A 27,787-nucleotide genomic window follows, 5' to 3' on the forward strand; every position below is an offset into this window, starting at 1 on the left:
TTTCATTAGAATTTACAATACTGAATTTATTATCAGTTGTAGTCATGCCATGCTCCCTATGCTACCAGGGAAACACAATATTACAGGTTTCTACAAATCCTCCCAGCGATTCGCTAACAGCAACCTGTAGCGATCCTCTGAACTCTTGCCTGGTCTCCTGCTTCTTCTTGCCATATACATATCTTAATGCAGCCAGAGACATTTCTACCTCTCCCTCAAGCCCTGCACATGTGCCAGGGAGTTTGGGAGTTTGCTGTGTTTGGAGCTTATTTAAAAACATACAACCATCTTAGCATTTTGTATCTTCTCCAAATCTCAGCACAAATAATATTACACCTCTTTCCCCACCCAGTCTATTTACACTTGAGGAGGAAGGGTAGAAAGCATTAAAAGGGGGCATTTAATAATCTAAGCCAATATTCATTTTTTTGTTTACGTTATTTATATACTGCATTTCTCCTAAAATTCTGTTATGCACAGACCATAACATCATTCTGAGATAAAGGGTATGGAAAAGCTTAATTTAACCAACCGTTGTAAGAATTTACAGAAGCACTGAAGTTCCTCTAAAGTCTCCTTGGCACTCTGGAAAATCTCATCATCTAGAAATACACCCATTATTTCAGCACAGACTTCTTTTGAGCAACGAGCAATACGTGCTTTTTGATCCTTCTCCACAGCACATCTTGGATAAAATTAAACAGATTAGTTATCAGGCATTACTAAAACAAAGAACAGAAATGAAGAAAACATTTGCCAAGAGAAAAAACAAATACATTGGAAAAGTTCTACATTTCTGTCAGGCAAGATGTTATCTATTTTCTATAAAAGACTAAGGAACAAAATTTAAAGTTATCATCCATATACCATGCATTCATTTTTCAAGGCCAAATCCAGATAGGGTGTTTAAGAAAGTGATGCTGGATGGTGTGGGTATCTGGCTTCGAAGTCAGAGAGTAAGAGTTTGATTCTGCACTATGCCGCTTTGGCAAGGGTCCCTTCCAGCAATGCAGTTCTAAGATGATGATGATCTAGCAGGTTTTATAACTAGGCATAAGAAACTAGACTAATAAAACGAAGGATGCTTTAAGTTCAGTATGGTATACAGCAAACACAGAGTGGTGGAAATAACTTTGGATGCACTTAGTTAATATATACTGGAGAACTTCTTAAGTTGAAGGGAAGTGGTTTTCATTGCATGAAAGACAGACTGCCTGAGACCACAAAATATGCCACACACTACATCAGTTGTACCATACTTTACAAACCACTTGAATCTGACTGTATGGCTACAGAAATTGTCCTGTGAGTTGATTCACACTTGGCTACTGTTTACACAAAAAAGAAAATCTGCCCTGCAGGCCCTCTTTTTTGTGTTAGAATTTCTAACTGACACAGAGCAAGCTTCCATGGGATACCACTGACATTGACCCAGAATGCCAGGTACTAGTACCTGTATAGGCAATCACTATCACCGCTAGGAAGTAATATATTTCGACCTTTCTGAAACAATGTACATTCTGAAATAAGAAGCTGGAAATGACACCCCAAGGTCATGGCTGTAATAATTTACTACTCTTCAATGATACAGTGGGGTCTCGACTTACGAACTTAATCCGTATTGGAAGGCAGTTCTCAGGTCGAAAAGTTCTTAAGTTGAATCTGCATTTCCCATAGGAATGCATTGAAAACCATTTAATCTGTATCTGCTCTTTTCGTCCATAGAAACTAATGGGAAGCTGCTATTCCGCCTTCTGCCACTAGAGGGGGATATTTTTTTCTTTTTTCCTTTTAACCTAAGATGACTTAGCTTTTAAAAAAGGGAAAAAAAGAGTTTGTAACTCGAATCTAAGTTCGTAAGTCGAGTCCATATATTCCTATGAGAGCGGTTCGTAAGTCGAAACGTTCGTATGTCGAGCCGTTCGTAAGTCGAGACCCCACTGTAATTCATTAGTAGTGTTTGTGTGTGGGATACACCTGGCCTGAGTGGTGAGGGGAAAAACAAAATTAACATGGGTAGTTCAGTTTGCATTAGTATGTTATACTGCCTTTTTAAATAGGGGTGCCTTGTAAGGAAGAGGGAATGAAGGAGAGAGAAATGGAGCAGTGGGGAGAGAGACAACAAAGAAATCAGGGTTGATAAAAATAATCAATTTTCTAAAATCAAACTGATTAAAATCATAATTAAAAATTTTCATTTCATGATTTAAATCAATTTAAATCATGATTCAAATTAATTTAAATCATGATTTAAATCAAATCAACCCTGAAAGAAATGTAAACACACAAATACTCCCTCTCTTCCAGCCCTGGGATGGATTATGTGCTGATTCTGGCCTCCAGTCTTTTACTCCCCTTTGTAAAATACTCCTCTTTTAAAACAGTCTTCCTTTTCCCCCTTCCAGTATGCCAAAACACTTGATCTTAAGTACTATAGGGTTTCACAGAATGGAATTGTGACAAAGTGAAAAGACAAGTTTAGCTGCTAACACAGGTCAGAAATAATAAAATAAATATTTTTTAAAAGAGACTAATTCACTTTGGAGCTCAGGAAATGGAAGGGAGGGACAAACCCAAACACATTCTCCCCATCTTGTTTCACTTTCCTCATCCTGGGAGTAAGAAATCCACAGAAACATGAAAGCTCTCTCTTCTCTTTGTCAACCCTGAGCAAGGCAACGTGACCCGCACTGCTGCTCCAGTTATCACAGTAAACTGCCAAAGATTCCCTTCTGCCTACATTCACTCCCATTCTGAAATAGGCTGTAGTTGCCACATGCAGCACATACAGTAGGAATGCCACCTCCACCACCCCCTGCCATATCTGCAGGGAAGATGTTCCAAGCACAAAAACACCCATCCACTGGGAGAATGAATCATTGATCCCTGGCCTGAAGAAGCAGATGAGAGACAATGAAGGGGCTGCCCTTCATTTCAGACAGCAGTCAGCCATGGTCAAATTAAACCATAGTAACTGAAACAGTGGATATGGGGTTCTACTGCACTGATTTTTGAGCAGGGACAGTGGCACAGAAGCAGTTAGTTCATTCCTCTTCCCTACCACATATTCTGACTAGGTGGAATGGAGGAAGGCATGAAAAAGTGCATTGGAAACAAAGTGCTGGGCAATGGACAGATGTGGACATCAGAGCAGACCCCCTCAGATTCTTCCTTCCTGCAAGCACAAGATGCTGAACACATACTTAATCATACTCATATCTTAGTTGCATGATTCTGCTTATATGTAAAATCCCAATAGGATTTTGGGCCATCGTCTTCTGAAAGAAGCTGCGCTACACATAGGGACAGAAAGGAAGATAAGGTGGTGGCAGTGGCTTGTCTTTAAATTCACTAAACACCCCACCTGCTTTGGCGTGTGTTCAAAAGAGATGGGCCAAAAATCCTGTTGGGATTTGACAAAAGGAGTCATGTAAGTTGCTATGGCTAACTGCAACTGCAACTAATTAAGAAGGTTCAATCAGGCACATGATAGGCAGAAGAAATTCCTTCTATGAAATGCTAGCCAATTGGCACCTTCTCAACATGTTGGTCGACAAATTTTATCCCAATTGGATTGAATGGAAAGGGTTGTAGTTCAAGGCAACTGGGGGAAAGTGCTAAAAAGCTTTACTTTGTTGTATTTTCATAGCATTTTCAATGTGCAATAAACAAAACTAGACACTTGAGAGAATCACCAAAGATTTTCATTCAACAGTTATCTAACACCTATACTGGTTACTAGACATGGGGACGAATATAAAACTGAATCAGGATATTCAATTAATATCCCTGATTCATCAGATATTTGTTGCTTTGTATTCTTGGAGTCCAGAGACCCCAATGAATACAAAGCAATGAATATAACCCTTTTATATTCATCCCTTCGTTCCCTTATCTGTTTATGCCCTCGCAGATCAGCTGTTCCTTGGAGACATAAGCAGAGAGAGATTTTCCCTTCCAGTGGCTTGCTAAAGCCTGCCAGAAGGGAAACCCACCCCTGGGACTGACTTGAATCAGGATTTCCACCTCGTCTTATGCCGGTGTTGGACATAGAAAGAGGGGGAAAGGAAAAGAAAAAAGAAGAAGAGGGGGAAAGAGATCAAAGTGATCGCCCAGCTCCACTGCCTGTGCAAAGGTGGGTAATGGCTTGGATTGGGCTTTTTTTTTTAAAATCAAAAAGTTGGTTATGGAGGCACAGGGTGAGCTCCAGGGTGCTGAGGGAAGTGGGAACCCTCAAATTCAAAGTGATGAAGAAACTGAGAGACCAGTAATAATTGCCTCAGAAGGAGAAAATATCCAAAGCTCCCAAGATTTTAAAAAGTGGAACAGGAATTTAAACTGAAGGAGTTAGCTATGAAAAACCAATTATAATTGGAAAAAGAAAAAAAATCAGAGAACTTGAAAGGCAAGGAGAAATGCAGTTCCAAACTGAGATGAAGAAATTGGAAATAGCTGCCAATAACAACAACAATTCCAGTGTGAGAAATCCCTCAAATATCAATCTAAAGAAATTTCCCCAATATCGGAATGGAGATTGTCCTGAATCTTTCCTGATTTCCTTTTAGAGAGTTTCTGGGGACTTTGAGGTTAAAGATGATGGGAGGATGATAATTTTAAGGTCACAGATAGGGGGAGTTTCATCTGAGATCTATTCACAGATGACTCTTGAACAAGATAAGAGCTTTTGAGGCTTACCAAAAGATGGTGTATTCCCAATTTGGAATTAATTCTGAGCATCTCAGGAGAACATTTTGATCAATTTCAAAGAATCCTCAGGAGTCTTTTGCTCCACTTGGGACACATTTAACAGTAGGCTAGAACAAGAACATGTCACCTCCTTAAACCAAATGAGAAATGTGTTTGGATTAGAACAATTTTATTTAATTATATCAGGGGAATTGCGTTATCTTGTCAAAGACAAGGATCCTAAAAATGTGCAACAGGCATTTGAATATGCTGATTTTATTAGTGGGATCAAAGATCCTCGATTCTCTGAGATAAAAATTGATAGAAAAGTTTGGGACATTAGTAAGAGAGCATCCCAATCCAGTAAAAATTACATAAATCATACTCAAGCTAAGGAAAACCCTTTAAAAGCAAGACCTTCATTCTCACAGCAAAGTGTACTAAGATCGAATAATCCTGAGGGAAAAACTACTAAATCCCTTTGCTCTGAACATAGGAGAAATATGCAGTGTTATGCCTGCAGACATTTTTGTTCCCAATGTGAAACTCATAAAAATAGAAATTTCAGTCAGCCTAAAAAGTATTTTGCCTTCAGCCATCGACAGCTGAAGCCTGTAACGGCTGCACTTCTGCAAAGGGAACGGACTTGGCAGAGAGCCCAGAGCTTCCGGAGGGCAGAGTGATACAATGCTATTTAATCAAGTGTGATCAAGACTTACTGGAAAGCTCTGGAGCAATGATTTTTATCAACAGTAAAAAGTATCCAGGTCTAAGGGACTCATGTTCCCAAATAACTATCTGTCACCCGGACATAATTCCTAAAGAAAGTATGATGGAATAGGAGAGAACTACCCTCAAAGGGATAAGTTCTGATTCTCTAGCCAATGGCTAGAGTAGCATTGAATTACCATTGGTGGTCTGGTACAGTGGTTCTTAACGTGGGCAATAATGCCCCCCAGGGGGCGATTTCATTTTTTCAGGGGGGCGATAGAACGAAAAGGGGGGCGCTGGAGCAGAAGGGGGCGGTAGGGGGGCCCTGGAGCAAGCCAAACCTGTTAAGATGGCTGCAGCCTTTTTACAGTGTGCATGAATATATATTTTCCTCCAATCTTAATTTAGTTTCAGAGTTTTTGTCTTGAAATTTTTAGTTCCTGCATTGTGGTTTGTTTTTATGCCCTTTTTATATTTCTTTTTGCGTCTTAAAATTCGCTTGCAACTAAATCATTAAATGTTTTTGGGGCATTTCATTTTCTTAGAATTGAATTTTGTTTTCAGGGGTCATTGGATTTAAGTGTCATAAATAAATAAATAAATAAATAAATAAATAAATAAATAAATAAATAAATAGGAAAGAAAGAAAGAAAGAAAGAAAGAAAGAAAGAAAGAAAGAAAGAAAGAAAGAAAGAAAGAAATCATCACCGCGGGGAGGGGGGCGGTGATAACTTCCTCAGTGGCTCAAGGGGGCGTTTCTTTCAAAAAGGTTAAAAACCACTGGTCTGGTATATGGAAGGTAGCTGTGTCAGATCAAATCCCAGCTCCTAGTCTGATTGGTTTGGATCTCTCAAAGCATGTGCAGAGTGTTTGCATGGTAACCCACTCTCAGGGGAGACAGATTGTAGCTGCTGAGGAAAGCATGGGAATCCCAACCACTGAAACTCCCATTGAAAGATCTGGTTTAGGAGAACATCCTGAAATAAGGGAGACTGCTGATTTGGTGCTGATGAAAAATCCTAATACGTAGTTCCTTCTTTATTAAGGAACAAAAGGAAGCTAGCACCTTAAATAATTGCTTTGAAAAAGTTAAGGAGAATCCCATTCCACTATCCCCTCAACATCCAGAGAAGTATTGTGTGGAACAAGACCTACTGCATAGGGGGTTTTTAATGGCACCTTGTAGGGGTGGAGAAGGGCCCCACAAACAGCTAATTGTACCTGTTAAATACCGAGAAAAGATTCTGGAAAAAGCACACAAAGATGTATTTGGAGCACACATGGGCATCCCTCACACTATTTTTTATTTTTTATTTATTTATATTTATTTATTTATTGTCATTGTAAGTATACACACAGTACTGTATACCCATACAATGAAATTCACAGACATCCAGAGACCAGACATGCACACACATAAAATCCCCCAAACACTCCCCACCCACTAAAAAAGAATCCCCCAACACTCCCCACCCACTAAAAGTCCCCCACTAAAAATACAAACATCTACACCGCAGGCCAAGTAACACAGTCCAACTAACTATTCACTACTGGTGGTCTTTAAGCTCATTATTAAGTGCAATTATAGCTCTGGGATAAAAACTATTCAGAAAACGTGTGGTCCGAGTCTTAATTGTTCTATATCTTCTGCCAGATGGTAACAGTTCAAAAAAGTTATAAGCAGGATGGGAAGAGTCTCTCAGGATGCTGTGTGACTTCCTCAGACAGCGGGATGTGAAGATGTCATCCAGGGTTGGTAGCTGGAGCCCAATGATATTCTGGGCAATTTTAATGGTTCTCTGTAGAGCTTTTTTGTCCGCTACAGAGCTACTCCCAAACCATGCCAGAATGCCATAGGTTAGGACACTCTCAATGGTGCTACGATAGTATGACAGAAGTAAATGCTGAGATAAATTTAACTTGCCGAGCATTCTCAGGAAATACAGCCTCTTCTGTGCCTTCTTCACTAGCATGTTGGCATTTATAGTCCATGAGAGGTCCTCTGAGATGTAAGTGCCCAGAAATTTAAAACTACCAACTCTCTCAACTTCCTCGCCATTTATGTACAGTGGTAAATGTACATATCTCTTCCTCCTAAAATCAATTATGAGTTCTTTAGTTTTTTTAATGTTAAGTGTGAGATGATTTTCTTTACACCAAAGTATCAACCCTTGTACTTCTTTTCTATAAGCAGACTCATTGTTCTTATTTATGAGCCCCACCATTGTCGTATCATCCGCAAATTTAATAATTGTGTTGGTGTTATACAGTGGGGTGTAATCATGTCTGTACAGGGAATAGAGGAAGGGACTTAGCACACAGCCCTGGGGAGCTCCTGTACTTAGTACCAGGGTAGAAGAATGGTGAGATCCCATCCTTACTGACTGTGGCCTATCTGTCAGAAAGTCCTTTATCCACACGCAGATCTTCTGAGGTAATCCCAGGTTGATCATTTTAAAAAAACAACCTATTTGGTAGAATCATATTAAAAGCAGAGCTATAATCCACAAACAACAGCCTCGCATAAGTCCCCTGTTGTTCTAAGTGGCTCAATACAGTATGGAGTACAATGGACACAGCATCATCAGTAGATCTATTTCTCCTGTATGCAAATTGCCATGGGTCCAAAGAAGGTGGAAGACTAGCCTTAATGTAATCCAGCACCAATCTCTCAAAACATTTCATAATAACAGATGTTAAAGCTACTGGTCTATAATCACTGAGATACACCACAGCTGACTGCTTGGGGACTGGCACTATAATAGATGTTTTCAGGCAAGTGGGGACAGAACATTGCAACATAGATTGAAAATATCTGTAAAAACTCCAGCTAATTCTGCAGCACAGCCCCTAACAACTCGTCGCATGATTCCATCTGGTCCAGCTGCCTTTCGAACGTTAATATTCTGAAAAGTGTGTCTCACATCTGAAATCTGCAGTAGTAGTGGTTAAGCAAAGGGTCGCACAGAATTTTTACTGGCCAGGGATGGGGCAGCAAATTAAGCAAACTAGAGCTAAACTATGCCCATTGCCTGTTATCTCCACCCATTTCCAACGTTTAGGTCTGGACCTGGTGGGACCCCTACCCAGGACGACTAGAAGAGGAAATAAGTATATTTTTTCCATTATTGATTTTGCCACCAGATACCCCAAAGTATGTGAAGGAATGCTTACAGAATGTGGCATGGTAAGGAGAAGGAAGAGGTGAGAATAGCCCACCTTAGCTTAGGTTTTAGCAGCTTTATTTAACTATTGGAATATTTGGACATGTTTTATGCTAATGCTTTACAAAGAAACTGTTTCTATGAATCTATATTTTCTTAATAAAAATAATTATAAAACTCATTGAGGACTAGTCTCTTGAACAGCAAGGTTACACTTAAATCCAGTGGGTTGGAATAGGTCACTAACTTGCTACCATTGAGAAGTCCTACCTTGCTGAGCTGTTGTGAGTTCTGAGGAATCACAAATCCCATGCTTAAGTACTGTAAGAGTACACAGGAGTTTTCTTTTAAGGTCAGGCTTGTCCATGGAACAGATTCAACGCACTTCTGAGGATTAAAGGACTTGCCTCAGAGGAAAGGTGGTAGATTTGTGTCCACAGTGACTCCTTGTCTAAACCTTATATTCTCCTTTGGGAGAGCTGAGTGTTAAACACAGTGGTCTCCAAAATGAATGACGTCAATTATATTCTCCAAAGGGAAGATGAAGGTCATAAAGTAATCCATGTCAACATGTTAAAAACCTATTACAGTGGTGCCCCGCTTAACGATTATCCCGCTTGATGACGAATCCACTTCACGATGATGTTTTTGCGATCGCAAAACGATGTTTTAATGGGCTTTTTTCGCTTCCCCACAATCAGTTCCCTGCCTCATGAACCGGTTCTTCGCATTATGACAATCAAAACAGCTGATAGTCGGGTTTTCAAAAAGGCCGCCGGCTGCTCAAAATGGCTCCCTACTGTTTTTAGGAGGCATTTTTTGCTGCACAGGCACACGGAAATGGACGCCCTATGGAGGATCTTCGCTGGATGAGCAGGTATTTTGCCCATAGCAAAATTGAACGGTTTTCAATGCATTTCAATGGGCTTTTTTATTTTGCTTGACGAGGATTTCACTCTACAGCGATTTCGCTGGAACGGATTATCCTCGTCAAACGAGGCACCACTGTATAGAAAAAAACTTGGGTTGTATATACTGTCAAGGAAGACCCAGAAGAGAAGCAAAATTGCTACGCTGGGAAGGTGGGGGGAACTTAAAAATAACCCTGAAGACATGGTCCTCAGCCCACTCTATCATTAAGACAGAAAGAAGGTATGTCCTCCCCTGCAGAAATATGGGTCAGTGTTTTCACACAAATCGAGAATTGCAAAAGGGATAGTGCACAGAATAGACACTGGGGATGCCCAGCCCATAGCTCTCACTCCTTTCAGAGCAACAGGTCCCTATATAGAAAAGATTTGCACAGAGCTGAGTGAGATGCTAAAAGCTAATATTATTATATCATCCATGAGTCCTTGGGCTGCTCCTATAGTCTTAGTGGATAAACCAGATGGGAGCGGCAGGTTCTGTGTAGACTACTGAAAACTAAATCATATTACCAAGGCAGATTCCTACCCAATGCCTTGTCTAGGCCATCTTATTGAAACAATAGGGAAATGTCCATATATCTCCAGTTTGGATCCTTATAAAGAGTTTTGGCAAGTGCCCATGGATCTTAAAGACCAAGAGAAAATAGCTTTTTGCAGTCCTTTAGGATTATACAAATTTGGAATTGAGTTTTGGCCTAAAAATGCACCAGCAATGTTTCAAAGGATGATAGATAAAACCCTGTATGGCCTGAGAGAGTTCACTATGGCATACATGGATGACATCGGTATTTTTAGCCAGACCTGGGAGGAACATAAATCCCATCTAGAGGTCGTACTGCAAAAGTGATGTGATGCCAGTTTGACAGTGAAGATCGCTAAATGTCAAATTAGGAAATCTCAAATAAGGTACCTAGGGCATCTAGTCAGAGGGGGATGATCAAACCCCTAGATGCAAAGATAGAAACTATTGATACTTGGCCCACCCCAACTTCTAACAATAAAATCTGAGCATTCCTTGGATTAGTCAGACATTATAGACGTTTAGTCCCAAATTTTAGTGAAATAGCTGCTCTGTTAACAAATGTAACCCGAAAAAAGCAAGCACAAAACATCCAGTGGATGTCAGAGTGCCAGGTAGTCTTTGATCGTCTGAAGAGGGTGCTGACTTCAAAACCTGGACTTCGACTGCAAGTTCATCATTTACAAAGATGCGTCAACCGTGGGACTGGAAGTCATGCTGTGCCAAACAGACGACAACAGGAGTCTACATCCAGTGACTTACATAAGCAAGAAACTCCAACCTGGTGAGAGACATTTATCCACTACCAAAAAAGGGGGTATAGCTATCATATGGATGCTGCAAAAGCTGAAGCCCTATATTTGGGGAAGGAACTTAGTCATCTGCACCAACCATTCCCCTTTGGTGTGGCTAAGAATGATGAAATCTAAATGCAGCAAACTTACGAGACGGGTGCTGATTTTCCGAGACTTTGATTTTGAAATCCACAGTGTAAATGGACCTCAGAATGTGGTCACGGACGCTTTGTCTAAAAGGCCAGATGACTAGAGAGAATTCTTTTTTAAAAATCTGAGTTCAATATTAACTGTTCTGTTTGTGTAATAGTTGTGGGATACGCTTAACGTGCAAAATTTGCTTGGATATTAATAAACTAAGAGGTATGTAGAATGGTACTAAAAACAATAGTATGTATCCTTAGTAACGTAAGAGGTTAATACATTGGTACTGTGGGCTAAACCGCAGAAGCCTGTGCTGCAGGGTCAGAAGATCCGGCAGTCGTAAGATCGAATCCACGCAACGGAATGAGCACCCGTCGCTTGTCCCAGCTCCGGCCAACCTAGCGGTTCGAAAGCATGCAAATGCGAGTAGATAAATAGGGACCACCTCGGTGGGAAGGTAAACAGCGTTCTGTGTCTAAATCACACTGGCCATGTGACCACGGAAAGATTGTCTTCGGACAAACGCTGGCTCTATGGCTTGAAGAGCGGGATGAGCGCCGCCCCCTAGAGTCGGACACGACTGGACAAAAATTGTCAAGGGGAACCTTTACCTTTACCTTTTACCTCGACTTATGAACTTAATCCGTTTTGGAACAACATTCATACGTTGAAAAGTTTGTAAGTCGAAGTACCATTTTCCATTGAAATGCATGGGACCGGAATTAATCTGTTCCAGCATTTCAAAAAATTACCTTTGGAGGTCTCAAAGGGCTTTCCCCCCCAACATCGGAGGAAGCTCTTTGAGAGCTCCGAAGGCAAAATGGCAGGGAGAAAGGGCAGAAAATTCAAATTTCTAGCCCTTCCTGCCTTTTTTCTTTCAGAGCTCTCAAAGGGCTTTCTCCGATGTCAGGGGAAAGCTCTTTGAGACCTCCGAAGGTGCCGATCCCGACGGCGGCGGGAACCCCCAGGGAGATCTCCCAGGGCTTGCCCGCCACCATGGGAGACCTCCCTGGGGGTCCCTGCTGCCACGAGCGGCGCCTTCAAAGCTCTCAAAGGGCTTCTCCAATGTCGGGTGGAAAGCCCTTTGAGACCTCTGAAGGCAACGAACGGCTCCGTTCACAAAAAATGGCATTGACTTGCGAATGGAGCCTTGACTTCATTCATAGGTCGAGGCTCCGTTCGCAAGTTGATGCCAGTTTTTGCCAATGGAGCCGTTTGTAAATCGAAAAGTTCGTAACTTGAGGGTTGACTGTATTTGCATTCTTCCATGAAGCTTTGTTTATGAGAGCAAACTGTAGTTTCCACTCCTAAAACAAACTAATTAAGGGGGGAGGAATGTAGTGTTCACCCTGCTCATGAATATTTATATTGTGATTTGCATGCACCAACAGGAGTTGGTGGGGGCGGAGTTAAGTGGGGGAAAGAAAAGGAGGGAGAGAGAGAAAGAGAGAGTGGAGATGAAAAGAAGGTTGTTTAGTTGAGAGTTAATGACACTTGTCATGAGATGGTTTATGTGGTTTAAAACATGTACTGAAGATGGGATATGTAGTAGTGAATAATGTAAAGATGGATTCCATTTTGGTTCTCTGTATAAATGATTTCTGCATGCTGACAATGTAATGTTTCCAGAAGGATCTGAGAGTGTTTTTCTGAAGGCCTGAGAAAAACATTCCTAGATAAGGAGATGGACTTTGTTGTGGCGTGGTTGCAGACTTGCAGGATAAACAACACCTGTTACCCATGGGAAAGGAACGGAGCAGAGAAGACAGAAGATAAAGAGGGACTGTTTACCTGACATCATGCCCTGATTTGACAACAGCGTGAGAGAGGGGAGATAAGGGGTGTGCCAGCAATGCTTGAAAAAGGAACTTTTACTATAGACTATGTTCAGTTGTTCAGTTATTCTTTCTCCAGTTATGCTTTGATTCCTACTTGGATTCTAACCTGTGCGTTATCTTTTTGGGACTATTTTGAAAATGTAGTTTTTCTCAGTCTGTTTGCCTGCTGCTCAGTGCGGGTAAAAGACAAGGGGAGAGATGTAGTGGATTTTAGAAGAAGGGGGGCATTTGCCTTTTGCCTTCCCTTAATTAGCTTTTTACATATTTTCATGGATTTTTGGAATTTTTAGTGTTTTTGTATTTTAATAGAATTATTGCCTCATTTCTACTTTGTAATTGAATCTTGAAAATGATTATTTGCTTGCTTATGCATCAAACTGACTTTATTTTGTGAATTTCTTTATTTTTCTTAATAAAATAATAATTATAAAAATCAATTGGTTTCTTGAACAGTGGAACTGTCTTAGATTACCCTGAGGGGGAATTTAGGCCACGTTTTGATAATGAGTCCTGTGATGAGATGGGTTTTTGAGTTAAAATCTTTTAAGGCATATGGGTTTTGTAATTAAGAAATGAGCCAGAGAGGTTCCATCTTGTTTCTTTGTATAAAGTATCTTTGCTATGCTGACAAGTTGTTTTCTAGGCGAGCAGAGAGAATGTTATTCTGAAAGCCTGAGAAAGGACTCTGTGTGATTAGATAGATGGGAATTGTTGTGACTCTTTGATAAACCACGGAAAACCCAAATAACATCTGGTGTGGTATGGGAAAGAAGTCATGTGATGCAACAGGACTGTTTGCCTAGTAACGAACTCTGATTGGATGACATCGTGGGAAGGTGCGATGAGCCCTTGCCAGTTACTCTTGAAAAAGGAACTTTTTGCCTATGGAGATGGTCTTTCCAAGACCGACCTTTCAGTCATTCGTGACGTACTATTCAGCCATTTGGGACTCACCCTAATGTCTATCGAGACGGACTGGTGGCCTACCTACATGGACTGGTTCCTATGCTTTGCTGGATTACTTTTGGACTTATGGGATTTTTCCTAAGGACTGTGCATGGACTATTTTCTATGGACTGTTCTATGGAATATTCTTTATGGACTTCTTTTCTTGGAATACTCCATATGGACTATGCTCTTGTAATTTTGTAAGGACTATGGTATATTTACTGGATTTTTCTTTTCTAAGGACTATGGGACATATAATGGATTTTTACTTTTGTTTAGGGGTTTTTATTCTATAGGATCACTGAGGACTATAGCCTTTTTATAACCTACTTGGATTATTTTGTTTTTACTAATGAATTACTGGAGTGGAACTGTTTTTATTCTTTTTATTGGCTTTTTGTGTTTTTGTAAGGTTTTTGAACTCTTTTATATTTTTCATGTTTTCTTTGCCTCACTACATCTGTGTAACTAAACAGCACAATGCTAGTTCATTTGTTTTGGTTTAATTTGGCTTTGATACCTAGTAACATGCTTTTTCTTTAATAAAATAAAAATTATAAAACTCATTTGGTTTCCTGAACAGTACACTTGCCATAGGGTCATCTGAGAGTGCTGCCTCGGCCTAGCTTACTTAGAGTCCTGTCAGTGGTGCAAGTTAAGTCTAAGGACTACAAAGCCCACTTGACCTTTTCATAATAATATCTGAGAGTACAAGGGTGTTCTTATGTGGGCAGACCTGTGAGAAGGAGTGTTGTATCTTGGCTAGCTGAATTTGGACTCATTCAGCCCATTTTAGCATGTGCAAACTCCTGATTGCTCTCTGTCCAAGCTTACACGTGAGTTCTTGGACCCGTGTTTGCGACAGAGCTAAGTATGTCTACTGACTACAAAGCTCATGTGGTTTTCTCTTTGAGTTTTCTAAGGTGGCAGAGGTGTTTCTTTTAGGGCAGACTTGTAAGCGGGAGTGTTGCTACATGCCTTGGCTGGTGTCCCAGGACTCAACCCAGCTAAATGAGGATGAGCAAACTTCTAATTACTCTCTGTCCGACCGATCTAGCATCCTTTAGGGGAGCTGGTCGTTGACAACACTGACTGGACTTTTATCACTTGTAACAATAAACAATTTCTACTTGGTTTTTAAATGATACATTGCCCAGACCTCTGTCATTAATAGTGAAGAAAGCTGATGTAATCAACTGGTGGCAGCTGAATGACATGTAGCGTGTGCCTTTGCTTGGGGAAGCAACCAAGGGCCATGAGAGAACGTGACAGGCGCTAACTCCACTGCCAAATGCCTCAGTACCCGATGGGACCAAACTCTACCTCAATACCACATGCCTCAGTGCCCGCTGGGGCCAATCTCTACCTCAATGACAAATACCTTATTGCCTGCTGGGGGCAAACTCTACTTCACTGCCAAATGTGATGCTGTTGAAGACAAACTTTACCTCAAAGCCATGTCCTTCAGTGCCTGCTGGGGACAAACTCTACATCACTGCCAAATGTGATGCTGCTGAAGACAAACTCTACCTCAATGCCTCATGCATCTGTGTGCCTGCTAGAGACAAACCATGCTACCTCAGTGCCAAAGATGTCTCATTCTGCTGGGGAGAAATCAAACTTCCTCAATGTCATCTGCTTCTGTGCTACGTGGTAAACTTTCCTGGGGGGACCCAATCTGTGGGTGAATAACTCAAATGTCCGATATCCAATCTTCACCAAACTTGGCAGGCGTGTTGGGGAAAGACATAAGAAGCTTCTGTGTGATTTAGGATTCTCTAAATACCTGGGGGGAACTTTCCTGGGGATGTCCTCCTTGTGACTACATAACTCAGGGGTCCGTTACCCATTATTCGCCAAACTTTCTGGTCTTGTAGAGAACTGTCCAAAGAAGCTTCCCTGCATATTTGGTGTCTCTAGGTGCTTGTGGGCCATTTTTATAGCATTTTAAAGTGAAAACAAATAGAAAGGTTACCTACCTGTAACCATAGTTCTTCTAGTGGACCTCTGTGAATTCATACAAATGGGTTTTCGTCTGTGCCTGCGGAGAACGTCTCAGAAGTTTCTAGAGCTTAAAAAAGAGTAACAATTAAGATATCACCCCAGGGCACAAGCTCTGCCTCCTCAACCTTCCTTTCAGTTCCTCTATAGTCTGCTGTTGTCAAGTAGATGGATGGAGGGCTGTCATGGAAGCAGAGATGTCAGTATTGCCCTGCCAAATGCAGCATCTTTTTTGGTTCTGATGTCGAGGCAGTAATGCTTCGTAAATGTCAATCGGTTGGACCATATGGCTGCTCTGCAAATGCTTTGCACTTCAATTCCACGGTGCAATGCAGTCGATGTCGAGACTGCTCGGGTAGAGTGTGCTTTCAGATGTTCTGGTATCGACTTGCCAGAGAGTTTTAGTAGGCTAGCTGTATAGCTTGAACTATCCATCTGAATATAGTCTGCGTTGATGTTGGAGCACCTCTGTTGGGTCCATGGTAACAGACGAATAACTTAGGTGATTGTCAAAACTGTTTCATTCTGTCGATATAGAAAGCCAGAGCCCGTTTAATGTCTAGTGTGTGGAGCTTGTGCTCGAGCAGGGTGGATGGAGATGGGAACAATGTCGGCAGCACTATCAGTTGATTCATATGTAATTCAGATACTACCTTGGTTAGAAATGAGATATCAAAGTATAGGGTCACCTTGTCTGGATGAAGTTGCAGATATGGAAGATCAGATTGTAAAGCTGGCAATTCCCCAGTTCTCTTCGCTGATGTGATCGCAACCAAGAAGATAGTCTTTAAAGACAGTAATGTTTCATTGCAGGTGGCCATCAGTTCAAATGCAGGCTTGGTTAGCACTTCCAGAACTAGTTGTAAGGACCACTGGGGAATTATGTGTTGAGTCAGGAGTCTGATATTCTGAAGACCCTTCAAAAAATCTTTTAAGTGTAGAGTGAGAGAAAAGTCAGGCGGACCGGGAATGAGGTGGTTGATGAGCCACTATAGCTGAGATGTATGCCTTAATGGTAGAATAGGACAGTCCAAGGTTGAACAGATGGAGTATGAAGGTAAGTATCGTCTTGAGAGAGACTGGGATTGGCGTCAAGCTCTTTGGATTCTGTAGATTTTATAAAGGATTTCCATTTGTTCTTGTATAGTTTCCTAGTAGACAGTTTCCTGGCCCTTTCTAGAATCCTGTGGAAGTCGGAGTTATCCTCAATGCTGCGAGTGAACATCCGGGTGAAGAATGAAGCTACCGTTCTGGGATAGGAGGTTTGGTATCTATGGTAAATGAAGAGTTTCTACTGTCATCATTTTGAGGTGAGTTGGTTGGCACCATTGGCAGGGCCACAATGGTGCAATCATTATGAAATCTGCCTGATGTTGAACGGCTGATGATTCTCCTTTGGATCACTGGTATCGGAGGGAATATGTAGAGAAGTTCTCCTGTCCAGTCTATCATAAAGGCATCTCCTAGTGACTCAACACTGATGCCTGCTCTCAAGCAGTATCTGGGGTGTTTGGTATTGTATCGAGTCGCAAAGAGGTCTAGAGTAGTACCACTGGTGGCAGATGTCCTGAAAAATGGACTCGTCTAGTGTCCATTCGTGCATGCGGGTGGGCAGTCTGCTCAGGTGGCCTGCTAGGCAGTTGTCTTCCATCAGAATGTCGATAGCCTGTGGGAAAATGTGGTGGAGACAGCACCATTCCCAGAAGTCCGTGAGGTGCAGGAGGGGTATAGAGTGTGTGCCTTCCTGTTTGTTTATGTAATGCATTGCCATGGTGTTGTCACCAGCTGGAATGCTTTTCCTTTGACACAAGGTAGAAAAGCTTGAAATGCCTTTATTATGGCCAACATCTCTCGTTGATTTATATGAAGTCCCCTTTCTCTTTTTGTCCATAAGCCATGTATTCGAAGTTCCTGGCAATGTGCTCCCCATCCCGAAGGATTCGCATCTGTGGTCACCTGTATTGAGAAGTGCAGCGGCTTGAAATGCCTGCCCACCGTCAGGTTCTGGATGGATTTCCACCAGGTAAGTTGGTATGCCAATTCTGGGGTTACCAGCAGGCATTTCAACTGATGGTCTGTTAACGCATCGAACAGGGATAGAAACCATGCCTGGAATGGTCTCATTTTGAGCCTTGTGTGGATGACAACTGCAGTTGTAGCTGCCATGAGACCTAGTAGATATTGTGCCTTGTGAGCTGATATGGTTTTGTATGGCTGACATAGGTGCACTGCATTTTATATCTTTATGATACTTTGTAGAGGCAGGAATGCTCTTGCATCTACAGAATTCAGTTCTGCTCTGATGTAGTTGATCGTCTGTGATGGTTCTAGTTGTGACTTGTCAAGGTTTATTCTCACGCCCAGTCTTTGTAAAGTGTCCATGGTGATTTTTGTGGCTTTGATGGCGTCATGATGAGAGCGAACCACTATAAACCAGTCATCGATGTAGGGGAAGACTGTAATGCCTCTGAGTCGGAGGTACACCATGATGGGGGCCATGCATTTCGTAAATGTTCTGGGGGCTGTTGACAATCTGAATGGTAGGGCACAGAATTGGTAGGTCATGTTCTCAAATCGAAACCTGAGAAACTTTTGATGAGTAGGGTGTATCGTTTTGTGGAAGTAGGCGTCCTACAAATTGATGGCCACAAAGCAATTTCCCTGTGATAGAAGAAGGATAATGGTATCAAGAGTTAGCATACGGAATTTTCTAGGATGTATAAACTTGTTAAGTTGTCTCAGGTCCAGAATGGGTCAAAGACCTCAATCTTTTTTAGGTACTGTGAAATAACGGGAGTAGAACCCCTCATTTATGTCAAATGCTGGTACTCTGACTATAGCACACTTTTGGAGGACTGATGATTATTTCCTCTTCTAGTGCTAGTGAAAACAGTGTACAGTGGTGCCTCGCTAGACAATTGCTTTGCATAACGATGAATTTGCTTTACGATGAGGTTTTCGGAGCGATCTTGCACTTCATATAACGATGTTTCCTATGGGCGATTTTCGCTTTACGATGTTAGGGACCTTGCCTCGCAAGACTATTAAATTTTAGGTCAATGTTTTTTGCTTTACGATGTTTTTGACAGATTGGTCTTGCTTCGCTAGACGGGTCTTTTAATGGTTGCTGTTTCGTTAGACGGCTGTCTTCACTTGGGAAATGCGTTTCGCTTAATGATGTTTCCTATGGCGATTTTCGTTTTACGATGACAATCCGTTCCCATTGGAACGGATTATCAGGTTTTCAATGCATTTCAATGGGAAAACGTGTTTCGCAAGATGATGTTTTCGCTTAACAGCGATTTTCGCAGAATGAATTAACATCATCTTGCGAGACACCACTGTACTCTTGATGGGGTTTGGTGGTGGAATCCTAAAGAATTCAATAAGGTTGCCCTTTTCAATGATAGACAGGACCCATTTGTCAGTTGTTATCCGCTGCCATTCCGATAGGAATGGAGAGTCTCGTAGGGCTAGCTGAGTTGTAATGGTTTAGAGTAGTGTTTATCCCTTTGTTGCTGCTTATGAAAGGCACCCTGATGTTTTGAGGCTGTTGCTGTCTGAACTGTGGAAAAGAAGTATGCGTTGGTTGGTAAGGTCTTTCTTGAGGCTGCTGCTTATGTGTGCGAAATGGCTGATACTGATACTGTTGTTGTTGGCAGTATGGCTTTCTGTAAGAAGGTTTTTAATATCGATATGGCTCTTGTGGAACATACGACTTCACTGTCTTTCTCATCTTATGGATATTTTCCATCATGTCATCCGTTTGGCATTGAACAGACCAGTGGCATTGAATGGGAGATCTTCAATCCTAGCCTTGATATCGTCAATGATGTTAGCCAATCTAAACCAGGCTTCTAACGGCTATCGAGGTAGCCATGGTCGTTGATGCCATGTCTGCAGTGTGCCTCGCGGCCACTCTTTGTTGTTTGGCCAGAGTCGTAGCCTCTGTATATATGTTAAGCAGTTCTGGTTTTGTTGTTTCAGGTGCTGCTTGCAGCGTATGGAGTATCTTGTCCCATAAATGTCCTTGATAGATGCCCATAGCTGCCTTGTAGTTGGAAATCTGTAGTGCTGCAAGCGATTAGAGTTTCCTCCCTAAGGAGTCAATTTTGTGACCCTCCCTGTTTATCGGGGTCATTAATGACCTGTTGTGGGACTTGTATTGAGTGGACTCAACGACTATTGAGTTAGGTGTCAGGTATTTGAGCAAAAAAGCGCATCAGCACCATGCATCTTATAATGGTGTTCTACTCTGTGTGGCGTTTGCAGTGTTGAAGGTGGCTTATCGCATGATTCTCTGACAAGCTGGAGTAACACCGGTATGAGGCTCAAGCTAGGTGGAGGTGTCTTGTCTTGTTCCAGGTCATGGAACACAAGGTCCTTCTCTTGTTGAGATGGGAGTTGTGCATCAAGCTGCAGGATCTTAGCCATGCACAGTATGAGTTGAGCATACGATGTATAATCCTCTGAAGGTGATGGGGGATGATTATAAAGAGTGTCAGAGCGAGGGGCAGGGTGTTGAATCGTAGAGACATCCGATGATGATGAACCGTCATTCTGGGAGGATGTAGATGACTTGAGGGTGAACGGTCTGGACCCTCCATATGGGTTCTTGGTATGAAGTCATCATCTGGCTGTGTAGACTTTGAGACTGGTTCGACATCGTGTCTATGAGGTCCGAAATAGACGGTTGTTGTGTCTACCGTGGGTTGACCCCTAGTTTGTTTGGGTCATTTCACTGGCGCAGCAGTCTCTGGTGCTGCCATTCTCTTTCGTGACAGACTTTCTTGGGAGAGAGGGAGATCGCAGGGTCGAGGATGACTTGGCAGAGGAGATCTCATGGGAGAGTACCACGTTGACAGGGGTTATCTAGGTCCCCTGTAGTCGTGTTGGTAGCCATAGTCATAGTATTGATAAGGATGGTACTAGTTGAAGTAGTGGTGACCATAATACGGGGGACATTCAGCATGGCAGCAATGTTTTCCATGTCGATGAGATTGGTAAGGAGAGGTATGTCTACACTTCTCTGTTCTCTTTCTCGGGGAGTGTTCTGGAGACTCAGATTCAGACTACACACCGACATTTGCCTGTCCTGATGTTCAAGGACTGTAAGGGGCCGTGGCTGGGCTGGAAGGTACATCAGCCTCGATTGGCCTGAGCTCAGTGACATGCTAAGGATGGCATGTGGTGCCTGAGCTGAGCAGATCGTACGCTCCTCTCTGTCCGAGAGCGTCAGCGCATCTCTGGAGGACTCTTCTATAGGCAGTGGAGGAACTGTAATGGTTATTTACCAGTCTTCTTTTGCTTTTTGGTGTTATCCTTATCTTTTTTCTTCTTTGCAGGGTTATCTGACCGCGGCTGGGTCTTAGTAGTCGATTTAGATTTCTGTGATTCTTTAGACTTGGTAGGTATCGATGTTGTGCTAGCCATAGATTGGGTAGCTGGACTGGGTGCAGTTTTGGCCGTTTCTGGCCGAGGTGGGTTGGACGAAGGGGGGGGTCCCCACTTCCATATTTGCATTTAGAGTATTGTCATACAAAAAGGATCTCAGGCACTGAAGCCTCAGTTTAATAGCTGGTTTGGAGAAGCTTTTACATGCAGTACACAACTGAGTTTGGTGTCCGTCGGTCAAAGGGATTTTGCGGAGGCAAATGGAGCACCTCTTGAATCCCTGAGGGGCCATAAAACAGTGGAGGAATAGGGGGAAAGTCCCAGGGAAAGAAAGAGGGGCAGAAAAGACGGGAAGAGAAAAAAACAATGTCATATGGTAATAAAAAAGAATCTAATCGCTAAGGGAATAACTAAAAATGATTCTAACAAGAAATAACTAGAAGAAAAAACACTAATTAAGATGAAAACATTTGATTTACTTTCCTTATAGGAGCTCTACTGTTCCTGATGTTCTAACCAAACAGCGGAAAAAAAGGAACTGAGAGGAAGGTTGAGAAGGCGGAGCTTGTGCCCTAGGGGGGTATCTTAATTGTTACTCTTTTGTAAGCTCTAGAAACTTCTGAGACGTCATGCACAGGCGCAGAAGAAAACTCATTTGTGTGCATTTACAGAGGCCACTATGAAGAATGACAAACATATTTGTCAATTCATCAGAGAATATTCGTAAATTCATATTCGTTGATGAATCACAAATCACAATGATTTGCCATTTTTTAACTCGTTCCCATCTCTACTGGTAACAATAACATATCAGTTATAACAAAGTATCAGTAACCATAAGTAATAGTAATAAGCAACAGTAATGCTCTACTACTGTATTAAAGAAATGAGTATATACACAAGCTATATAGAGGGATTCAAATATGCCACTTAAAATATATCAAACAGAAGCAGTACACTGACTTTCCCATACAAATTCTATTCTGAGAAAAAAGCCGTTCAGGGATAACACATTTTCGTATTTGCACAGCTTATACTAATTTATACAAATATATGAGAAAGTTCAAAGTGTCCATAGATCCATGTTTCAAAATTTAATATCGGTTCATGAAAATTTCAAATCCAGAGAGGAAAGGTAAGAAAACTTGAGAGATTTGATCTTTGTGAATTTCATTATGAACTGAATAGATCGAAACTTACAAGTTTAATTTGTTTTATTTGTGCACTCTTCTGAACACTGGAATACAGCTTTCAGTTAAAAATTTTTTTATTTATTTCTTTTATTTATTTATTTATTTATACCCCTGGTTGATATGACCACTCTAGGCGGCTAGAATAAAACAAAAGAAAACAACTTAGCAAAATGTATTTCAAAGCACTTGTTCTGAGATACTTTTAAATGTGGATTTTGAGAGAAGTATTTCTTTAACAGAAACAGGTTGGCTCAATAACGCAGTCAGTTATCTGGTAAGTTAGGCTGGGAGTTTGATTCCCACTATGCATCTCAGAAGAGTCCAGCCTGTGTGGCCTTCGGCAAGCTGCGCAGTCCCAGGATTCCCCCAGTAGAATGGTAAACGACTTCTGAGTACTCTCAAGGAGCCTCGTGGCACAGTAATTAAACTGTAGTGCTGCAGCCAAAACTCTGTTCATGACTAGGGTTCAATCCCAGGTAGCCGGCTCAAGGTTCACTCAGCCTTTCCACCTTCTGAGGTCAGTAAATTGAGTACCCAGCTTGTTGGGGGGGTGGGCAATGTGTGGCCTGCATAACTAAATTGTAAACCATCCTGAGAGCATTACAGTGGACCCTTGACTTACAGACGGCTTGACTTACAGACTTTTTGAGTTACAGACTTCTCTGGCCGCAAAATTTAGATTTGACTTGCAGACTGAGAATTGACTTACAGACCAGAAAAAACCAAAATGGAACAAAAATGGCCTGTTATGGGATTAATCGGTTTTCAATGCACTGTAGGTCAATGGAGACTTGACTTACAGACTTTTTGACTTGAGAACCGCCTTCCAATACGGATTAAGTTCTCAAGTCAAGACCCCACTGTATGGGGTAGTATATAAGCAGCATGCTTTGTGTTTGTTTTACCTTAAAAAACCACGTAAAGGTTTACCCATAAGTTAGAAATTACTTGATGGCACAAAAATGTTTTCTGTTTTAATGTCTGTTAAAGCAAATTTTCAAGCAGGAATGTATTTTGCCACTTACTTTAACTCCTTAGCTGAAATCTCTTGTGTAGTTTCCTTTATCACTTCTTCAGCTAATTCTGCACCCAGTGATTCACTCAACATTTTTACTAATTGTTCCTTTTCCTGTTTCTGCCTAAATACATGGTAAAAGAAGAAAAGTAGAATGACAATCAAGCAACACACTTTTACAGAATAAGAACTCTACTATTTCTCATTCAAATGTGTCTCAAGGAGCTAAATGTAAGATTAAGGAATCAAATCTATTTCATATAAAGGTATTTGGTTAAGCAACAAAATAGTGTGATATAAAAGAAGAAAGACTAACTTAAAATCAGATCACTTGTCTGTCTAGCTCAATTCAGATTGCCAGTGGCTCTCCAAGGTTTCGCAGAAATGTTTTCCATTCCTTCTCATAAATTAAAGGGACTAAATCTGGGGATTAACCACATGCCAATCACGAATTCTGCCACTCAACTGTATCACCTCCCTAATCAAGGCCACCTGGTTAGAGAAGTCTAGACCAGAAATGGGTTACCTCCAGAAAAGGCAGGTTACTTACCTGTAACGATAGTTCTTCAAGTGGATCTCTTTGAATTCACACTGCTGGGAGGTAAACTGTGCCTGCGCAGGAATCCTCAGAGTGTTCTAGAGCTTCTAGGAAAAAAGGAAATGACGTAGGCGTTGCCCCCATAGCGGAAGTCCCGCCCGCCCGCCCACGCCAGTTCTATTTTATCCACCACCATGTACTCTGCAGAGCAGTAGTGAAGAGTGACGGACAGAGGGGAGGCAGGGCGGGTAAGTGTGAATTCACAGAGATCCACTTGAAAACCTATCGTTACAGGTAAGTAACCTGCCTTTCTTCAACGTGGTCTCTGTGAATCACACTGCTGGGTGACTGATTAGCTCACTTACCAGATGGAGGGCCGTCACTCTAGCGCTGAGGCGAGGACAGCTCTTCCAAAGGCAGTGTCGTTCTTAGCTCGGAGGTCGAGCTTGTAGTGAGTGATAAACGTGGATGCAGTGGACCACGTTGCTGCCTTGCAAATTTCTGGGATGCCCACCCCGCGCATGAGGGCCGTGGACGTTGCCACAGCTCTGGTGGAGTGTGCCCTGAAGCCTTGAGGGGGGATTGCACCCTGCAGCTGGTATGCCAGCTCTATGGTGGATATGATCCACCAAGAGAGCGTAGATGAAGCTGCTGCGGAACCTTGCCGTGGACCGTGGAAACAAAGGAAGAGTCTGGGGGAAGCACGGATGTCCTTAGTCCTGGTAGTATAGAAAGCCAGAGCCCTCCTGACGTCCAGTGAATGAAGCATGCATTCTGGCTCGGAGGAGGGAGCAGGGAAAAACGCGGGTAGGGAGATTGGTTGGTTCAGGTGGAAGCTGGAGACTACTTTAGGAAGGAACGACGAGTCAGGGTAAAGGACTACCTTCTCCTTGAAGAACTGTAGATAAGGAGAGTCATGGCGCAAAGCCGCCAGTTCACTAGCACGTCTGGCCGACGTGATGGCTACCAGGAATAGGGTCTTAAAAGATAGAAGCTTCATGCTTGTCTTAGCCATAGGTTCAAATGGCGGTCTTGAGAGGGCTTTGAGAACCAGCCATAGGGACCACTGAGGTGTGGGAGACCTCGTTGGTGGGCGTAAGTTCAAGATTCCGCGAAGGAAGGCCTTGACCGTTGGGTGTGAGAACAACCTAGCCGACTCCGACTCTCTCAGTTGAAAAGACACTATCGCTGACAAATAGACCTTCAGGGTGGACGACACTAGGCCCTGATCAAAGAGATGGCGGAGATAGAGCAACAGAGTTTTAAGCGACACTGGTCTGACTGCTAAGTTCCTCGACTGGGCGAATTGGAGGAAGTTCTTCCACTTATAGGAGTATAGTAGTGTCGTCGATGGTTTTCTTGCTTGGCTGAGAACCTCGCGAATTAATGCAGAATCCTCCACGCCGTCAGGTGCAGAGATGGTAGGTCTGGGTGCAACACCTGCCCCGCATCCATTGACAGAAGTTGTGGGATTAGCGGCAACATCAGGAAATCCACTGCCATTTCCCTGAGCGTTGTGAACCATGGTTGGCGTGGCCAACACGGTGCTACCAACATGGCGTCGGCTGTCCTGCTGTATCTTGACAACACTCCTCTGCACCAGGGGGAACGGGGGAAAGAGATAAGAGAAGATGGCGGTTCCAAGGGATCATGAGGCCATCTCCCAGTGACGCCTGTCCCCGCCCCACATGGGAGCAGTAGTGTTCGCATTTCTTGTTGTGCAGTGTGGCGAAGACATCTATTTATTTATTTATTAAATTTATACCCCGCCCCTTTAGACCCTGTCTACTCAGGGCGGCTATCACTGGGGTCCCCCATTTCTGGCAAATCATGCGGAAGGTTAGCGCGCGCAACTCCCACTCGTGAGTCTGTTTGGGCAGCCGACTCAACCAGCCCGCCAGTTCATTTTCTCCAGTCGATATGTGGATTGCGATGGGGAATACATGATGTTTGTAGCACCACTCCCATAGGCGCACTGTAATGTAAAGTCCTGGACTTCGTCCCTCCCTGTTTGTTTATATAGTACATGGTTGTGGTGTTGTCTGTAGCCACTTGGACACCATGACCTTGTACTAGCGCCCTGAAGGCGCGGAATGCTTTTATAACTGCCCATATTTCCAGGTGATTTATGTGCATGCGGTGTTCTTTTGGTGACCAGAGAGCATGCACAGTGAGTCCTTCGCAGTGTGTCCCCCAACCTGTCGGGCTGGCATCCGTGGTGACTTGAGTGGTGAGGCGCAGAGGACGAAAGGGTCTCCCTACAAGGAGATGCAGGAGGGACACCCACCATTCGAGTTGTCTCACCAATTCTCTTGTGACGGGCAGCTGCTTGTGTGCGCTGTCCTTCCTCGGGTCGTAGAGGGCTATGAACCATGCCTGTAGTGAGCGTATCTTTAGGCATGCGTGAGGGAGAGCTGCTTTGGTGGACGCCATTAGCCCTAGGAGGTGCTGGGCCTGTCGGGCCGATACAGTGCGATGACGCCGGAAAACCTGAGTGGCCTTGTGCAGCTTTGTGATGCGCTCCGGTGTGAGGAAGATTCTTGCTTTCGTGGCATCTATTTGAGCTCCTATGTAGTTTATCACCTGGGTAGGAGATAGCTGGGATTTCTTTTGATTCACCTGGAGTCCCAGCTGCCGGAGTGTGTTTAGGACGAAATCGGTGTCGCAGACAGATTGGTGCCGGGATTTGGAGACGATTAACCAGTCGTCTATGTAGGGGTAAATGGAAATGCCGTTGAGACGTAGGTATGCTGCCACTGGCGCCATGCATTTTGTGAAGGTGCGTGGGGCTGTGCACAGTCCAAAAGGGAGAGCGCAGAATTGAAAGGCAGAATTTCCGAAGAAAAAATGGAGGTACTTCCTGTAGCGTTGGTGAATGGAAATATGAAAATAGGCGTCTTGTAGATCTACCACCGTGAACCAGTCTCCACGACGTAGTAGGTAGACAATCGCCTCCAGAGGAACCATTCGGAAGCGACAGGGGCGGATGTAGGCGTTCAGGTGCTGCAGATCTAAGATGTGTCTGATTCCTCCGTCCTTCTTTGGTACTGCGAAGTAGTGGGAGTAAAAACCCTTTAGAGCTGAGCGGAGTGGGACTCTTTCTATGGCTCCTTTTAGAAGGAGCGTTTTGACCTCTTCTTCTAGGGCTGGTGAGTATGAAGTGTATCGGACACGACCCAAGGGAGGATGTTTTAGGAATTCTAATCGATAGCCGAATTGTATTATACTTAACACCCACCTGTCGTTTGTTATGGATTGCTAATTCGGGAGGAAGGGGGCTAGGCGGGTAGGTGTTGAGATGCTTGAGTCAAAGATACTGCTTTTGCTTTTTTGCAGGTGGCCAGTAGGATGACCTGCGGTGGGGCACTGTTTCTGGTCGAAAGGGAGCGTTCGTGGTGGACTGCTGAGACGACCTGGGAATATCCTGGTGCCTGTAGGGACAGAAGGCCTGATTAGCCGAAATGGATTGAAAATGCTGTTGGCCAGGGGGCCACCGCCATAGGTACCTCTGGTATTTGGGTTGTTGCTGGATGGTGTTTGATTTCGCAGTCTTCTTAATTTTGTGAAGGTTCTCCATCTTATCGTCTGTTCCCTCATTTAAAAAGTCCTTTGACATCGAAAGGGAGCTCTTCTATGTGAGATTTGGCTTCCTCTGTAATCTCTGAGGAGCGCAGCCACGCATGCCTTCTTAAGCCGACAGAGGAGACCATGGATTTTGATGCCACATCCGCTACAGTAGCCAGGCGCTAATGCTTGGTTACTGTAAGGGCCTCCATGTATGTGTTGATGAGCATAGGCCTCAGCTTGGATGGCGCTCCCTCTAGAGCAGGTAGAGCGCGTGCCCACAGCTGGTTCTGATACACACCCATTGCAGCCTGGTAGTTTGCCACTCTGAGGAGGAAGGCTGCGAAC

The 27,787-nt window shown here is 43.0% G+C and overlaps 1 protein-coding gene across 10 annotated transcripts in view; it reads right to left on the bottom strand.

Moving 5' to 3' along the window:
* The window catches only part of MCM3AP (minichromosome maintenance complex component 3 associated protein), a 213,451-nt gene that overhangs the window by 93,308 nt on the left and 92,356 nt on the right, over positions 1-27,787 (bottom strand). For all 10 annotated transcript variants that reach the window (XM_078378458.1, XM_072994293.2, XM_072994461.2 and 7 more), the window contains 2 exons: positions 23,348-23,461; positions 533-685 (listed from right to left, as the gene is read on the bottom strand). In XM_078378458.1, the coding sequence (XP_078234584.1) occupies positions 533-685; positions 23,348-23,461 (267 nt within the window). The remainder of the gene's footprint in view (positions 1-532; positions 686-23,347; positions 23,462-27,787) is intronic.

The sequence above is a fragment of the Pogona vitticeps genome, chromosome 1 (assembly GCF_051106095.1).
Source record: "Pogona vitticeps strain Pit_001003342236 chromosome 1, PviZW2.1, whole genome shotgun sequence".
NCBI classification, from domain to species: Eukaryota; Metazoa; Chordata; class Lepidosauria; order Squamata; family Agamidae; genus Pogona; species Pogona vitticeps.